Source organism: Sturnira hondurensis, unplaced genomic scaffold (assembly GCF_014824575.4).
Source record: "Sturnira hondurensis isolate 20B ecotype Veracruz unplaced genomic scaffold, ASM1482457v3 Scaffold0003801, whole genome shotgun sequence".
NCBI classification, from domain to species: Eukaryota; Metazoa; Chordata; class Mammalia; order Chiroptera; family Phyllostomidae; genus Sturnira; species Sturnira hondurensis.
In genome coordinates, this window is record NW_028076432.1 from 9269360 (window position 1) to 9288664 (window position 19305).

Here is a 19305-nt window from a genome sequence, read left to right on the forward strand (position 1 = left end):
TACGACAGGGCAATTCATAAAGATTGGGAGAGCTGTGTGAGGTCCCAAGGTGCCTACTTTTGAAGAAGACTGAGGCATCACTGTCCTATGTACAACCTTTCCTGTATCTTATATCTTCTCCAATATATAGCTCTATTTTTTCAGAGTACATGGATGGATACTTTCTGGACAGTCTTCATATGTATCCCTACATTCTTTGCAGCAGCATCATTCATGGTGGCCAAAATATGGAAACAATCAAAGTGTCCTTCCATAGATGATTGGCTAAAGATGATGTGATATATACATACATTGGAATACTACTCAGACATAAGAAAAGATGAAATACTGGCATTTTTGACAACATGGATGGATCTTATATGGTCCATGGATCTTACGTGGTCCACATAATTTCACTCATGTGAGACATAAAACTGAAAGCAAAAACTGAACAATCAATACAAAAACTCATAGATACACAACAGTATGGTAGTTACCATAGGAAAAAGGAAGGTGGGGGCAGGTTAAAGTGCAAAGGCAGTCAAATATATGGTGACAGAAGGAGACTTAACTTTGGAAGGAAAACACACAACGCAATATACAGATGGTATATCACAGAATTGTACACTTGAAAGCTATAAAATTGTATTAACAACTGTATTGTATTACCATCATCACCCCCAACAAATTAATTTGTTTAAAAAAGAAGTGAAATAAGCCAGTTGGTAAAAGACAAATATCATACAATCCCACTTACAAGTAAAATCTAATGAACAAAATAAATTAATGAGCAAAAGAGAACCAGAGTCATAGAATCATGGAACAGACTAATTAGTCTACAAAATCTATGTTATTCTCACTATATTATAATGTCATTGATAACCTGGAATTTTTATAGGTATTGCTATATTAGAAATTTAAATTAATAGTTTTTCCATGCTTAGGAAAAGGCATGGAATAGCAGACACTTGGTTTTAACTACAATTAGAATGAATGTCATTAAAGACTTTAACAAATTAAATTTCATATATCTAAAATCTGTGGATTAAACAAAATGCATTTTCTTCTTTAAGCACGACATTCTCAAGTTTTAAAACCAGTACATGTCCAAGACATGTTTTCTTCAGGCAAACCAAAATGAAGGAAGCCTTGTAGATCCATTATGATCCAGGAAACTAAACTCTTCCAAGAACATCATTTGAATTATTTGTTCACTGTCTTATGTTTTAAATAATGTACAGGATCAAAATAGCTGAAAAGTCCATTGTTGGGCACCACACAGGACAAGCCAAAGCCCAACCCCCAGAAAAATCCTGTGGTAGGTAACAAATGTAATACAGACAATGCCAAACAGCAAATGCCATTTCTCAAACAGAAGTTTTATATTGAAGTTCTACATTCTTGTGGTTTCACATGAGTCATTGTTTTCCAAATGGAATCCATTAGTATAGACCACTGCTGATATTTGCTTGGTTTTCCCTTTAGATATTCTGAGCTATGAAAATAAAAAAGAAAATGTATTTTACCTTTGCTCTAAAATCACTTTATAAATGTGCTTTAGGGCCCAAGATTTTTCAATCCAAGAGAATTAACAAAGCTTAAAGGCCCAAAGTAAATTATCAAAAATAACTTGGCCAACGAAAACTACCTTATATCATCTGTGTTCTCAATAGGAGGTTCTTATTTTCTTGTTTCAGAACCGTCTCTTCCTAGCACACCTCACTACCCCCTTGAAATCCATGTTCTCATTGGATCTGGGGAAACACAGAGTTCACTAAGGATAAGATGCTAATTGGAAGGGATGTAAAAGAGAGTATATTGGTGGAGAAGATGGAAGATAGCAGTAGCGTAAGTGGAAGCCACACTGAACTCCTCCCAGAATCAAACTGGAATTACAACTAAATTATAGAAAAATCAACCTGAATAACCAACTGAACAATAGCTGTAGACAAACCTTATAACCAAGGACTTACAGAAGAATCTACATGACCACAACGTGACTGGTAGGGAATGCGGAGGTATGAGAAGATGGAAGTCACGGGGGGATATTTCAGCAGTCAAGGAGATTCCCCCTGAGAAGTGTGGAGTCTAAACCACAAATGGGACTCCCCAGCCTAGAGCACAAAATCCAGGAAAGGGACTCAAATAAGATCCAGCTGTGAAAAACAGCCAGGTTTGTGTCCACCAAGAAGAGACACCTAGAGACATGGAGAGACCCTTGAAAGACCAACACACAAAATTTCATTTGCAGCCACTTATCCTAGACTCTGGAAGAGGTAGGGCAGAACAGGCTAGAGCCACATGAGGAGAGTCTGTCATTGGTGACTCTTGGGAGAGAGCTGAAGGGTCACCTGCTAGGATCCCCATGCTCACTCATTCCCCTTACTGCAGAAGCCATCTTCTCAGGCACAGCATTCCCCCTTGAAGTAGCATCAGCCTGAGGAGAAGAAATAGTTCTATCCACAGGAATCTCTCTCCCCAGGCCCTGTGGAACTAAAGCCAAGCTGCTGAGGCATACACTCAGAGGCACTTTCCATGGTTAAGCCTAACAGAAAGCCTGCAGGCAGAGGCAGATCACTGGGAGTTCTACTTTAGCTGACACTCCAACCAGGCCCAGTGCTGGTAAAAGCCAACCTTGGTGCCCAACTTGATCTTTTCACCACACACCCATGCCCAGCAGAGGGAGCCACAAGCTGTGGATCACTGATAGCTCCAAACAGGTTGCCCACAGCCAGCCACAGGCAGCACCTGACATAAGTCCAACTGCACCATAGTCTTTGAAGATCTACCTAATACAAAATAATAAACACAAAGAGGCAGACAAAATGAGAAAACAAAGAAACAGGCTCTAAGCAAAAGAACAGGATAATTATACAGAAGAGCTAAATGAAATGGAGGCAATTTATCAAATACAGAGTTTAAAGTGATGATTATCAGCATACTCAACAGCATGAAAAAAGACACAGAAATTATAAAAACAGTCCAATCAGAAATAAAGGATGTAAATTCTGGAATAAATAATACCCTAGAAGTAATAAACAATAGGTTAGATAAAGCAGAGGATCAATTCAGTGATTTCAAAGACAGGATAGGAAAAAAAAACCCCACCCAAGCAGAGCAGCAAATAAGAAAAAAGAATTAAAAGACATGAACAGAGTTTTAAGGGATGTTTAGGACATGGTGCATAACAAATTCACATCATGAATATACCAGATGGAAAAGAGAGCAAGCAAGGGATCAAGAACCTATTTTAAGAAATAATGATCGAAAACTTCCCTAATCTGGTGACGGAAAATGACACACAATTCCAGAAACTGCAGAGAGCCCCAAAAAGATGGACCCAAAGAAGCCCAAACCAAGACATATCATAATTAAATGGTAATAGCTTAAAGACAAGGAGAAAATCTTAAAAGCTGCAATAGAAAAGCAGTTAGTTACCTACAAGGGAGCTCCCATAAACTGCCATCCGCTTTCTGAACAGAAACATTTTGGACCAGAACAAACTGGCATGAAACAGTCAAGGTGATGAAAAGCAAGGGCATATAACCAAGGACACTTCACCCAGCAAGGCTATCATTTAAAAGCAAAGGAGAAATAAGGGGCTTCCCAGACAAGAAAAAGCTAAAGGAGTTTGTTAACACGAAACCAGTACTGCAACACATTTTAAAGGACTTGCTTTAAGAAGAAGAAAAAGAAAAAAGAAGAAGAAAATAGTTAAAAACTAAAATGGCAATAAATACATAACTATCAACAATCGCCTTAAATATAAATGGCTTAAATGCTCCAGTCTAAAGACACAGGGTAGCTGAACAGATAAGAAAATAAGACCCATATATATGCTGCCTCTAAGAAACCCACCTCAGAATGAAAGATACACACAGACTAAAAGAAAAGGGATGGAAAAATATATTTCATATAATGGAAAGGGAAATTAAGGGGTAGAATACTAATAACTAACAAAATGAACTTTAAAACCAAGTCTCTAGTAAAAGACAAAATAAGAAATTATATAGAATGATAAAGGGAACAACCCAACAAGAGAATATAACCCTAGTAAACATCAATCAACCTAACATGGAAACACCTAAATATGTAAAGCAAATTTTGATGGACATAAAGGGAGAGACTGATTGAAACAAAGTCAACTATGAATTTTAACAAAGTCAAGGGAATTTTAACACCCCTTGACCTCACTGGATAGATGTTCCAGACAGAAAATCAATGAGACAGCAGTCCTAAATGACACACTAGGTCAAAAGAATTTAATTGATGCTTCAGAGCATTTCATCCCAAAGAAGCAGAACATACATTCTTTTCAGGTGCACATGGAATATTTTATAGGATAGACTATATATTAGGACACAAAACAAGTTGCAATAAATTTAAGATTGAAATCATATCAAGCATCTTATCTGACCACAATGCTATGAAACTAGAAATTAATCACAAGAAGAAAACTAAAAAGCACACGCAGACAAGAAAGCTGAGTAACATGTTATTAAACAATGAATGGGTCAACATGAGATCAAGGAAGAATTAAAAAGATCCCTTGAAACAAATTAAAATGAGAATATGACAACCCAAAATCTGTGGGACAAAGCAAAAGAAGTCTTAAGAGGGAAATTCATACCATATAGGGCTATATCAAGAAACTAGAAAATACTCAAATAAACAATTTAACTTCAAACTTAAAGGAGTTTGAAAAAGAACAACAAAGCCCAAAGTGAGTAGAAGGAAGTAAATGAGAAAGAACAAAGCAGAAATAAATGAAATAGAATCTAAAAAAAATACAAAATATCAATGAATACAAAAGCTAGTGCTTCAAAAAGATAAAAAGATTGATAGAACTTTAACCAGCCTCAACAAGAAAAAAGACAGAGGACCCAAATTAATGAAATCAGAAATGAAAGAGAGGAAATAACAACTGACACGAAAGAAATACAAATGCTTTTAAGAAAATATTACAAACTATATGCTAACAAATTGGACAATCTGGACAAAATGGATAAATTCCTAGAAACATACAATCTTCCAAAACTCAATCAAAAAGAATCAGAGGATCTGAATAGACAGATTACACCAACTAAAACTGAAGCAGTAATCAAAATTCCAACAAAGAAAAGCCCTGGGCTGGATGGCTTCACAGGTGAATTTACACTCCAAGAAGAACTAATACCTCTCCTTCTCAAACAGTTCCAAAAAATTCAAGAGGAAAAAAGACTCCCAAGCTCATTTTATAATTATCTTAATAACCCTTATGAACATAGATGCTGAAGTCCTCAACAAAATATTAGCAAACTTAATGCAGCAAAACATCATAAAGATTATATACCATGATCAAGTGGGATTTAGTCCAGAGATGCAAGGTTAATACAACAGTTACAAATCAATAAATGTGCCTTGACTGGCATGGCTCAATGGATTGAGTGCTAGACTGCAAAGCAAAGAGTTGCCGGTTCAATTCCCAGTCAGGGCACATGCCTGGGTTTCGAGCCAGGTCCACAGTAGTGAGTGTGTGAGAGGCAACCACACATTAATGTTTCTACCCCTCTCTTTCTCCCTCCTTCCCCCTCTCTCTAAAAATAAATAAAGGAAATCTTCGGGGAAAAAACCCCAAATCCATAAATGTGATATACCATATAAACAAAATGAAAGGTAAAAATATAAGATCATGTCAATAAACAAAGAAAAAGCATTTGATAAAATCTAGCAACCATTTATAATAAAATCTCTCAGCAAAATGGGAATAGAAGGAACAAACCTAAATATAATACAGACCATATATGACAAACCCACTACCAGCATCATGTTCAATGGGCAAAAACTACTTATCCCCTGAGATCAGGAATAAGATACGAATGTCCACTTTCACTTCTTTTTCAATATAGTACTGGAAGTCTTAACCACAGCAATCAGACAAGAAGAAATAAAAGCCATCCAAATTGGAAAGGAAGAAGCAAAACTGTCCTTACTTGGAGATGACATGAAACTGTACATAGAAAACCCTAAAAATTTCACCAAGCAATTACTAGAACTGATAAATGAATTCATTAAACAGGATACAAAATTAATGCTCAGAAATCAGTTGCATTTTATATGTCAATAATGAACTATCAGAAATGAAAATTAAGAAAAAAAATCCCATTCACAATTGCTTCAAAAAGAAGCAAATACCTAGGGATAAATTTAGGCAAGGATATAAAAGATATGTACTTGGAAATCTGTAACACACTGAAGAAATAAATTGAAAAAGATACAAATAAGTGGAAGCACATACCATGTTCATGGATAGAAAAAAATTCACATAATAAAAAGGTCCATACTACACAAAGCAATCTGTAGATTCAATGCAGTTCCTATTAAGATACAAATGATATATTTCACAGAACAATAAATATTTCAAAATTTATATCAAACCAAAAAGACCCTGATCTTGAGAAGAACAAAGTTAGAGGAATCACTCTACCTAATACCAACTATACTATAATTCTATAGTAATCAAAACAGAACGGTACTAGCATAAAAACAGACACATAGGTCAACAGAACAGAATCGATAGCCCTGAAATAAACCCACACCTTTAGAATCAATTAATATTCAACAGAGGAAGCAAGTACACACAATGGACTAAAGATAGCTTATTCAATAAATGGTGCTAGGAAAATTGAACAGATACATGCAGAAAAATGAAACTAGATCATCTTCTTACACCAAGCACAAGTATTAACTCAAAATAGATTGAGGAGTTAATTGTTAGATTCAAAGCCATAAAAATCATAGAACAAAACATGGGGAGTAAAATCTCAAACATTAATCATAGCAATATTTTTCCTGATATATCTCCTCAGGCAAGGGAAACAAAAGAAAAAAAACCAAATGAGATTATATCAAACTAAAAAATTTTGCATAGCAGAGGAAACCATCAACAAAATGAAAAGACAATCCACAAAATGGAAGAATGTATCCACCAATACATCTGATAAGGGGGTTAATATCCAAAAATTATAAAGAACATAAAACTCAGCACCAAAAAAACCAAACGGTCCAATTAAAAAACTGGGAAAGGATCTGAACAGATACTTCTCCAAAGAGGACATCGAGATAGCCAATAGACATGTGAAAAAATGTTCAATATCACTAACCATCAGAGAAATGCAAATTAAAACCATAATGAGATATTACCTATCACTTGTCAGAATGGCTATCATCAACAAATCAACAAACAACAGCTGGTGAGAGTGTGGAAAAAGGGGAACCCTTTTGTACTAATGGGAATGTAGGCTGGTGCAGCCACTGTGGAAAGCAGTATGGAATTACCTGAAAAATTAAAAACAGAAATGCCTTAGGACCCAGAAATTTCACTCGCTGAAATTCATCCAAGAAACCAGAAACACCAATTTGAAAGAACATAAACATTCCTATGTTTATTGCAGTATTATTTACAATAGTCACAATACGGAAGCAGCCCAAGGGTCTGTTGGTAGATGTTGGAAACCACCCTGCCTGGTTTCAGGTATTGTAACTGCCTCCCATGGCTAAGTGAACAATCTTTGGAAGGCAAGCCACAGGAGACAAAGCTTGTCTCTGGCAGCAAGCACTGTTTCTGCTCCTTCCCCTGCCCCCAAAGCATGGTCATTGTCCATGGCGGGTATGACCCCTAAGAGAGGAGCAACCTAGGCCAGACACAATCACTTGGGAGGCCATCATGGAAGGACTGGGGTGGGGGGGGCTGCAACAAAGAAGGAGCAATGGACCCTTGCCCCCGCCCCGCCCCCGGCTATTGTGACATACCATGAGTTCCCATTTCCATCTGGGAGAAGCGCTTCCTGGCTCTAATCCACTTAAACCTAAAAACCTTTGATGGGGAAGGTGGTGCAGCCCTGTGTTGGAAAGGGTGGATATCTGGGATAAATCAGGCATAAGAAAGAATATGTAAAAATCCTGTGAAACCTGCTTTGTTTAGAATGCTCTCATTTAAATGATAAGGGTCCAAGCAAGAAGTTTGTTCCTCAAAGTTTTATGACTCCCTACTATCTGACCCTGACTGAGAATAAGCCCTCATAGTTCTTTGGATGCTATCTATTGTTTGATCCTTACCTCTATTTGTGTGCAAACGAACCCAATAATAGCCCCCTGAGCAGAGGGCTCTTGACCCTTCCCCTTTGAGGGATTGGCCACCTTTCCTCCCCAAGCAGATCATGTCTTGGTAGTGTTTACTTTCATCTGTGGCAGACGGGGCAGGGGTCGGGAGTGAGGAGGCGCGGATGTGTGGGAAAAGTTGCCCCCACAGGTAGATGAATGGATAAAACTATGGGACATTTGCATAATGAAATAGTACTTGGCCATAAAAAGAATATTTTACCCTTTGCAATAGCATTGATGAACCTATAGAACATTATGCTAAGTGAAATAAGCCAGATGGAGAAAGACAAATACTATATAATTTCATTCATAGGTAAAATCTTCTGAACTGAACTAACAAGCAAAATAGAAACAGACCCATAGATGGAGAGCAGGATGACATATCTGTGTGTGGGGGTGGGATGGGTGGAGGGATCAAATAAAAAGAAAGAGGACTCATGGACAGGAACAACAGTGTGGTAATTGAGGGGAGAAGAGGAGGAAGGGAGTGGAGGAAGGTGCAAGAGGGTATAAGTGGGCTAAATGGTATTGAAAAAATACAATAAAAAATAAACTATTAAAAGTAATAAATAAATAAAAGAGAGTATATTGGGGGGAAATTAAGTTAACCAAAAAAACCCAAGAGTACAGAATGAGAAAAAAAAAAGAAAACCTGTGTGGATCACTACCACTTTGGATCCTTTTGATGGACCTGAGTTTCCCCAATTATATTAAATAAAATTACCTGCAATTTGGAATCAGCTGTTATAAAATCCTATCATAGATAAAAGAATATAGCCAGTAAGGCTTTCATCATAACTTCATTAATTTATCTTAGTGTTGGAGCACCCACTTTAAAAACAAGACTCAGATATTAAAGTGCTTTCACACTGTGAACACCACTCATCTCTTCTCACCTCCATATCTGTGTCAGACCTCTAATATTCTTGATGTGTCTGAAGACCTTTAACAATTTCTAAACCCATGAAAACCATTAAACTGTTCTTTCCTTTACTCTGCAGACTGTGTGTTGAATTTATTTATGCATAGATAAGAGTCACTATTAAATTCTACTTTTCCATTTCTAAAAATGTAAACAAATTCTACTGATCATGAGAAGTCATCTCCTTAGTCTGTCTACTTTTTCTTTGGTCCCATTACTACAACAGAATGCAACAAAAACTACTTTTCGCAAGAGTAACTTTTTATCACATTTTTTTACTTTTATCACTTTGCACGGTTGCATTAAAACAGGGAAACTAAGACAAGAAGTAAACACACTCCCCGCCTAGGTAATTTATCTCTATATTAGGTTCACTTAGCTCATGCCTTAGCAAACTTATTAATTACTACAAATCAAGGCCTTCAAAATCCCACTTAAGCAGACAACACTGTACACACTGTAAAGCATATTGGATGTTAATGGCTATATAATACTTCTCTGTAATGAAGACCAAATTTTCCCATTCTTCCGTCCAAACCGTCTTTTATGACTCCTAGATCTCTGATGCAGTACCACGCTGGAGCCCTCAAGTCTGAGAGGACGGAACAGGAGACAGAAACAGTATGTGATAACGACCTATTGTTTTTTTAACTCCTGTGATGCTTTCAGTCCTTAAAACTAGGTCCGTACCTGTTCAATCCTCTAAGCCCCAGCACAGCACTTGGAGACAAAGAGAGTGTCATCATGTTTTATCAGGCACAGAACAGCTAAGTGAAATGTTGTATATGGCTATAAAGGATGAGAGAAGAGGAAAGGAAAAAAGAAAACCTGGCATTTGGGGAACTTTTATTATATAATGAGCTTTATGCTGGGAACTTGAATTTGTAAGAAGGTTATTTATAATTTGTGTACTTTAGCTTCCTCTTATGAAACAGAACCTACCTTGTAGATTAGATAAGACACTGACACTGAATGCATATGAAAAATGTAACACAATCTGGCTCTAGAGAACATTTTGATGAATGTTGACTCTAGCTATTATTATTATTTGTTTTAATTTTCTTTAAGTTTCACAACTAATCTTGTGAGATAGGCATTATTTCCCTCGTTTATCTGTTGAATGCTCCAAGGTTTTATGACGATTAATGGTCTTTTGAATGAAATACATTATACCTAAAGCTGAAATTCCATTCAGCAATTATAACCAAGTTGCCATAAATTTTGTGCCGATTACAAGTATCAGCAGATAGCCTTCCTTTGTCCAGAAAGACCCGGGAGGTGGCCAGAGATCAACCAAAGGAAAGGATGCTCCCTGTCCTAATGCCATCTGCTACGTGCTCGATAAGTTCCTTCCATCTTTATATTTCTCCACATATCTTTTAATATTTTTACTTATGGAGATAAATAATTTATAATATTACTCTTTAATACTATTAATAGTACTACTGCCATTGAAACAAAATAATACTATGTAATATTCAGAACAATAGTTATCTCTTGCTGAGCGCATATGCACCAAGCGCTAAGCATTTCACATGCAGTTTTTTTCATGTCATCTTCACAACTAACATAAGAGGAAGGTTTAAGCCTCACTTTATAGATGATTTAAATTTAGGCTCAGAGAAGTAATTTGTCACAATCATAAGGGGAATAAATGCCTGAGCCAAGATCCAAACTCTCTTGTAGTTCCAAAGGCCATGATCTTGTCAAAAAGGAATTAGAATTGTTTGATTTTCCTCCCCACAATTACCCAGGCACTTTAAAAATCAAATTTACAATCAATGCAATGCTTCACATAATGAACTAGAAAAAACACTGACTAATGTTAGAAGACCTACCATCCACACTAAGCTTTCCAGTGAGTCTATAAAGAAGGTGCTTAACTATACCAAATTGATCTGTCAAATTAGAATAATAACTAGAACAATCCCCAAGGGCCCGATAACATTCCACAGATCGGCAGGCTCCTCTCTCTTAGAATGAGTGTTCTCCAGGAGGAAGCATGCACTCTACAGCCTCCAGCTTCGTGAGCAAATTCATGTCTTTATCTGAGCCACCCAGTCTGTAGTACTTTGTTATGAAAGCCTGGGCACATTAACGCAATAGGTATCAGGGAATCTACTAACTGTACAAGTTTGCCTCAAGCTTAAGAATAAGAGAAGAGATCGGTGTGTGCTGTTGGTGGGACTGCAAATTGCTGCGGCCACTATGGAAAACAGTATGGAGATTCCTCAGAAAGCTAAAAATTGAGATTATAAAAGGACAGAGTACATGATTAATAAACCGTAATAGTTGTTATTAGCTTGAACCACATGAAATGGCTGATACTTGATTATTTTTGTTCTATCAAATGGCACTTCCCTATGGCCTAGCCTAAAGTTAATGTTGGATAAAGGCAGAGTGAGCCATGGTTAAGAATATAAGCTCTAGACCCAGGATGTTTAAGCTAAAGCCCTATCTCTGTCACTCACTAGCAAGTTAGGGAACTTCTCTAATTCAGTTTCGTAGTGGCAAAATAGAATACCTACTCTATAGGATGAATGAAAAGATTAAATAAACTAATCCAGGCAAAACTCTTCGATTAACACCTGAGACTTACTCTTCAATGAATGCAATCTGCTATTGATATTACTAATAATTAAATGAAGAAAGTACATTTAAATATCTCTGAAATTAATTCCAATACCTAATTCTACGCTGCTTTGATAAAAGAGAAATAAACAGTGGCCATTTAAATGTATAAAACAAAGAGGCTAAACGTTAAGTGCTAACACATTGTGGAATCAGGACTTACTTAAATAAAAATGTCTCATAATACCTTAACGGTTTGTCTGAGTCAAGTCCAAAACAACTGGAGTGCTGAAAACATGTGATCTTAGGAATAAATCAATATTTTTTAACTTTTTAAACTGTTAAACATCTTTAAATATTTCACATAGGAGGAAAGCTAGAGGTGTATTAAGTACAGAGTTTAATATGTGCTTGTGTAGAATCATAGAGTTGTTCATTATTAACAGGCTAAATATTGGGCTGACAGAGTCAACAGACCAGAATGGTTTGTTACCACAAACCCAGGAATTCAGTGGGTGACAGGGGCCAAACCACCTCAACCTCATTTTTGCTTTTGGTAAAATGTAGAAGAAATCTAAGCAACGCTATCAAAGCTCTCTTCCAAATTGAAAATTCTACAGTCTCTATCATAAACAGACTAAGAATATAATGATTACATCAAAGTAATATAACCCATTTTGTCTGTCAATAAATAGGGAGTAAATTGTTTTTAAATAGCAGAATAATAAAAAGAAAAGGCAAGAAAAATATACTTAGTTAAAAATATCTCGAATTGAAACCACAGTATTTTGTGCAATAAAAGGAAAAAGTTAATGATCAGTACTTTTCTGAAATTGACAGGAGGCATGTATGCCTTCTCAGCAGAAGTAAAGCTGCCTAGGCCAGCAGTGAAACCAATATGGACTTAAAATCCTAGGCCCCTCGGTCAAGAGGCTCCAATCGCTCACGTTAAGAAACTTACATAACATCACTTTTCTTTCTCTGAAATATGTTAATTATAATATAACTTCCAGGACTCTTGAGAGGGTAAATTAGTTAATGTTCCTGAACCGTTTAAAGGATAATGATTGACCAAAGAAAGATCATCACTGTGAAATCAGGAAAAAAAAAAAAAAAAAAAAACCCCTCAATGCTTACAACTTTNAAAAAAAAAAAAAAAAAAAACACCCCTCAATGCTTACAACTTTCTTCTAATTACCACAGGTATCTCAGTAAGAATTAAAAAAAAACCAACAAAATAAAACTTCATGACCATCTAGCAGGTCTAAAATAATAGTTGTAAGCAAGCAAAAAACAATTCTTATCATGGCATCATAAGAATAAGTGGGTAAAAACTGAAGCCCATACACATGTTCGTTTGGGGAGAAAAATATAAAACCAAGACATTGAATCTGCTACCATAAAACTCATTCTCTTCTCAAATTAAAATGTTTATATCAATTAAATTATACTCTTTAACCATTAAAATATCAGAAATACAACTCAAATAAGTGGACATGAATATGAAGGATTTTACAGATGGTATTCCAAACGGCTCTGACACTTCAAAAAACTTAAATGAAATTTCTCAGAGTTGGTCACAAAACATTAGTATTTTCCACCAAAGTACAAGCAACTACATTTTCCATTCTTTGAAAATAAATAAAAACAGATTTTTTTCTTTCCTTTTTTTTTAACATCAGTGTGTGGTTGCCTTTTGAGCACCCCCTACTGGAGACCTGGCCCCCAACCCAGGCATGTGCCTGACTGGGTGACCCTTTGGTTCATAGGCTGGCACTCAATCCACAGAGTCACACCACCCAGGGCCAGATTTTATCTTAAGTAATTAATTGAGTCTTTTATCTAAACAGTAATGTTACCCCAATAAATTTAATTTTTAAAACAGTTGTTATGGGAAGATGGAGTAAGTTATTGTTTGTTTGGTTGGTTGGTTTGGATGTTGCATTGGTTTCCCTCAATAGACCTTTTACCCCTGTGTATAATTTTAAGACTCCAGTATTCACAGCATGGCTTAACAAAACATCTTCTAGGACGTACACAGTCTGATTAGCACATTAACTCAGGCATAAGCAGCCCTGACCATGTTGCCTCCAAGTCTGGATCAGATCAGTCTGGGACAAAACAATCATAATGAAAACCGCTAAGACATACTAATCCTAACGTTATGTTATCCTCCGTCATTTAAGATCTTCTTTTCTCTGTCAGTCCTTATGCAATTTTTTTAATATTTAATTTTGGTGTGAGAAAAGTCACCTAGAATACTAGTGATAAAAATGAATACTCCAGTTCTGAAAATTAAATAGCTTTACCTTTATTCTCAAAGGCTCCCATAATCAGATTAGAGAAAAATCAGAGATATTTTTACAGTTACCTGCCAATAATTGGAGTCCACAACTCTCCCTCCAATATCTGCTCCTACTCTGGAGAGGGGGAGCAAGATGACTACTCATATTCTAATGTCTTTTCATTGTACAAATTGGTGGCTAGTTGTTTGCTTTAAAGCAGAATAAGTGCATATGGCCACTAAGGTGGGAATATCTTTCCCACAGTCTACACTCATGCTACCCAAAATGGTGGCCACTAGCCACACGTGGCTAATGAGCATGTAAAATATGTGTGGAGCCATGGAGGAACTGAATTTTTAGTTTTATTAATTTTACAAATTATAAATTAAAATTTAAAAGCTGATACTCATTTGTTATCGGAAAAGCTTTAAATATGTTTGGAACAACTTGAATATATGAATATACTATATCACCTATAAAACTTTATAAAATATAAACATAGGTGCCCCTGAGTAAATGAGTGGATACAAAAAGGATGGTACATATACACAATGGAATTCTATGCAGCAGAAAGAAAGAAGGAGCTCCTACCCCTTATGACAGCATGGATGGAACTGGAAAGCATTATGCTAGGTGAAATAAGCCAGGTGGTGAAAGACAAATACCATATGATCTCACCTATAAGTGGAACCTAAACAACAAAACGAATAAACGAGCACAATACAATCAGAGACATGAAAATAAAGAACAAACTGACAGTGACCAGAGGGGTGGGGGAAGGTGGATAACGGGACAAAGAAGGAGAAGGGGCAAGTTCAAGAACATGTATAGAAGACCCATGGGCATGGACAATGTGGGAGGGTAAGATTAACTGTTGGGGGAGAGGGCCAGGGGATGGAGAGGGGAGAGCAATGAGAAATATGTGGGACAACTCTAATTGAACAACAATAAAAAACAAAAAAAATCTAAACATAGGTCAGTATTTCTGATCAAAATTTAGTGACTGAATTTTGATGTGCATAAGTATATAAAACACAAGGTATATTTCAAAGAATAGACAAAAATAATGAAAAATATCTCATTACTCTTTGTTTAAATATTGACCATATGTTGAATACTTCAATCTATTATAATGCTTTGGATATGTTATTTTCAATAAAATGTATTATTAACGTTAATGTCACTGGATTTTTCTTTCTAATATGCTACTGGGAAATTTTTAATTGCTCATATTTCTTTTGGGCAGCACTAATGAAGAATAATAATACGAAACAGTGCCATAAATATATGAAAAGGGCCAGTGAAGGTTTAGAAAATCTGTGCAGCATGAGAAAAATGCAAAAGACCAGACAGCACTGCATTGAAATTCAGCTCTGACACTGACCATCCAATGGTACTTGAGCAAGTCATTCAGTTTCCCTAGCCTGTATTCCCCCAAGTGTAAAATGGTAAGAATAGTTTCCTGGCTTCAACAAAATATTTGTCAAGTGCCCAGTGTACCATCAGTTTAAATAAACCATTGACTAAATAGTTGTTTTGCAATAGAAAGCAGAGATTTCAGACAGAATTCAGTAGTTAATTCTTAACTACTAAGAATTAACTGCTTCTCAATTAACTGCTTCTCAGTTAATAAATACTGCACCAGACATATTTTGTGAGAAATGGCAGTAAAAGACTGCAGATATCCTCTGGATAAGCTTTATGGTCAGGCTGAAGTCTTGGTTAGTGAAAACGAAAAGCCTGCTATTAGCTGGTCCTCCTGGAGAAGCAGATACTTCAGGGCAGTTTGCAGCTGACAAGAAGTAACCAATTTTCTCAGGCACCACCACTAGCCTAGCCTGACAGTTTGATACACTTCACTCTAGCAGACAATATCTTCGGTTCTCAAAAGAGTAAATCATTTTAACCTGGACAAGTATAAATGATAATTCAAGAAAACTTGACCACTTGAGAGAATAACAAACATTTCATAGCACACAACCTATGTTTCTTTAATGAATGGAAGAAATGACCAAAGATTGTAGCAATGTTTGCCCGCACTAAATTAATTCCACCAGGTCACCCAACTTCCACTTACCCCCAACATCTGGTGGAGGTAGTGATACTCTGGCCCTTGATTATACAGCCGGAAGGATTTCCAGAAAAGCAAAACGTTCAGGGAGAGCCAGATAAGCTAAATCATACAAAAGGAGAGAACAAAAATTAAACATAAACATTACTTGATGAATGGAAACCTTAAGTACATTCTTTGGACACAATACTTTCAATGAAATTTCAATTAGTAAATGAAGGAAGCACTTTCAATTAACCAGCAAATTGAAAACCACTCAAAGAAAAACAAATCTGACCTCACTCAGTCCCTGCACCTAAGAGTAAGCATTTGGGCTGACAACAGGTCTTCTGAATGACCTGCAGACATCCCCGGCAGAGCAAAATAGGAGTAAGAAATTGGCGACATCACCATATCCCAAGCGTTGTATATTGTTAAAATACAACATGAAGCAGAAGCAATCTAGGAAAAGAGCAAAGAAAAGATGTTTAAAGGGTTAAGAACGGTGTTCATTCAAGTCATCCCTTCTCCCTCCACATCCGCTCTCCCATCAGTGTGAAGGAAAGTTCTCATGCATTGGAGGAGGGGTGGGATCATTATTGTCTGCAGGTATTAAGGGCGGAAAGTTTTATTAGTTGAGAATGTTCGACTTAGAGGCAAAACTTCCACGTCCAGCTTCCCACCCGCGCACGCTCAGAGAATGAATCAAAATTGCTGCACAAGAGACCCGACGCGGGGCCATCCTACCAGGCAGAGGTGTTTAACCCCTTCGTTGGCCAGCCAGCTCCTCCAGGACACAGCCATGCCGCCAGGCCCGCCGCGCAGCGCTCGCTCGCCGCCCGCCCGGAAAGGTGCGGCGACGGCCGAGGCGGTGGTTACAGCAGCGCCGGTGGGGGCGGGTCGGGACCGGGGAGGGGGCGGTGGTCAAAGACGGAATGGAAGCCCAGAGGCCGGCGCTGAGCCAGCCGGGCGGGGTCTGCGCCCCGGAGCCGGGTCTTCCGGGCGCGGCGGCTCCGGGCCGCGCCGGGGCTGCGCTGCCCACTTGGCGGCGGAGCGCACGCTCACCCGGCCCAGCAGCCCAGGCTGCGCGAGGCGGCACTGCCGTTCCGGTCTCTTTGTCTGGGGGGCAGTCTGTTGTGGCGGCTGCTGTTCAGGATGCCCTGGGCTGGGAAGTAAGAGGCGTCTCGTAGCCCAGCCTCCCCAACTCCGAAAGACAAAGATGTGGAAAACGATACTCATACTTGTAGTGGAGACCCTGGACTCCCTTCTCCGTGTGGGTGTGAACGAACACACATACCTAGTTCTTCTGGATAGGTCGTCCATCCTACCGCCCCCCCCCAAAAAAAAAGTTTAATTCCTAGAGACTTCGAAACGAAATTAAGACCGGAAATAGTCTGTCGCGTACTAGCGTCCCCTTCTCCCAGCGTTGCTTTCAGCCTTTCATCCCACCTTGAAACGCCCCCTTCTCAACCCATACCTGGAGCCTTCCTCCACCTCCCTCTTCCCTATTCCCCCATTCTTATTCCAACCCACACTGATACAAAAGTTTTAAGAAAATTCTGACTAGGGTGAGCCCAGAGGATTAAGGGTTAAAGCTTACGTAATTCTCAGGGGCTTTAGGGAAGCTCTCATTCACTCTATTTAGGAATTTGCGTTTTACTACCTAGTGTCAGAGTCTATTTAGTCACCAGAAACCTCTCAAACCTGCATCAGAAGCCAGGTGAAGGGGGAGAAGAGTGTGGGATTGACACAAGGTACCTGCCTTACACTGCAAAATATCAGTGTTAGGAAAGAGAAAAAAAATCATTCATGTAGAAGAATATCTCATGAAAAGTAAGTGTCAATAAGTGTTTGTTAAATGGGGAACTTCCTAACATTGACAACTAACAAGCAGTGGAAAAAGTAAACAATTAGCAGCCTAATCTCATGGAATTCAAGCCCCCCCCTTTTCTTGACACAATACATTTTACAACACATGCCATAATATATAATTGAAACTAATATTTCACAAAATTATACTTTCTTTACCAAATGCAATGTAATATATCGATTAATTCCATGAACTGATTAATAACTGATTCAATTTAAAGCTTGAATGCTCCACAGCAAATCCCAGTTATATTTCACCAAGTTATCTTTCTAATAGATAACTGTCATATCTTTTTGACATGTGACTTTCCTGTTTCCTGCATAATCAAATCCTGAAAACTGCCTAAAATTCTTCCTGGAGTACTCAGGAACACATTATTTATAAATAACATCCTGTTTCACACCACATGATACCTAAGAGGCCAGAAAAAGAGCAGAGAACCCAAGGAGTATCACCATGGGAGAAGGTTCAGATTCTGGGACACACTGGTGCTCCTCGAATCACACCCCTTCGTAACCATGCCAGAGCCCTAATCTCAATAGGTGGGAGGTGGGGAGGGCCTGAAAAGCGGTTTGATTCTTGTCATGAGTTGAGAGGAGTGAAGCAATTGAAGAATAGTAGAATAAAACACATTGTTTTAAAAGTTCAGCTACTCGAGGGTGGGGGCCGGGGGTGGGGGGGAGTCTAGCTCCTACTGTGAACATAGGTGTCAGGCACTGTCCTTGTTACTTCATGTACAAAACCTCATTCAGTTCTCATACAATAGCCACCAGGTGTCTGTCAGGGCCACCACTTTAAAACAAGGAAACTGAAGCTAAAAGAGATTTTAAAACTTTCTTGAGGGGGTGGGGGACATGGGAAGATGTTGGCCAAAGGTACTAACTTCCAGTCATTCGATGATGAGTTCAGGAAATCTAATGGACAGCATGTTGCTTATAGTCAATAATACTGTGTTATATACTTGAAAATTGGGAAGAAAGTAGATCTTAAGTGTTCTCACCACACAAAAGAAGTGTTAACTATGTGAGGTGACAGATGTGTTAGCTATAGCTAGTGATGGCAATCATTTCACAATGTATGTGCATCAAATCAACACATGGTTACATGTCACTTATATCTCAATGAAGCTGGAAAAATATGCTAATTAAAATAATAACATCACGGTAAAGATGAAAAATAAATAAAAAAGACACTTGCCTGAAATGTTAAAACTATTTGTTTAGGACTCAAACAACCCATAATCAGATACCTTTGTGAAACCCTTTTGTATAATGAGGGAATGCTAAACAAATGTTGCTTGTTTTCACTATTTTCTTATAGGAGCTCTGTAAAAGGGGTCTGGGATCTGTCTGCTTCTGTTGTCTTACAAGGAAACTTTACTGCAAGTTCTCCCCAGGAGACAGAGCTGTCGCCTCCTTATGCAGAAACTCTCATTATTGAGTTTCTCTTCAATACAATTTTCTCTAGGCAAGATTATTTGGTGTAA

At 37.8% G+C, this 19305-nt stretch overlaps 1 protein-coding gene across 6 annotated transcripts in view; it reads right to left on the bottom strand.

Moving 5' to 3' along the window:
• The window catches only part of NOX4 (NADPH oxidase 4), a 176169-nt gene extending 158902 nt beyond the window's left edge, over positions 1 to 17267 (bottom strand). The window contains exons 1-2 of one of the 6 annotated variants that reach the window (XM_037042932.1): positions 17247 to 17267; positions 15977 to 16072 (exon numbers count right to left, since the gene is read on the bottom strand). Coding sequence is in view for 4 of the 6 variants with exons in the window: in XM_037042927.1 (XP_036898822.1) it covers positions 15977 to 16072; positions 16697 to 16753 (153 nt within the window). In the remaining 2 variants the exon portion in view is untranslated. The other 5 variants (XM_037042930.1, XM_037042927.1, XM_037042928.1 and 2 more) reach the window with 5 other exon arrangements.
• Positions 17268 to 19305: the final 2038 nt, after the last annotated feature.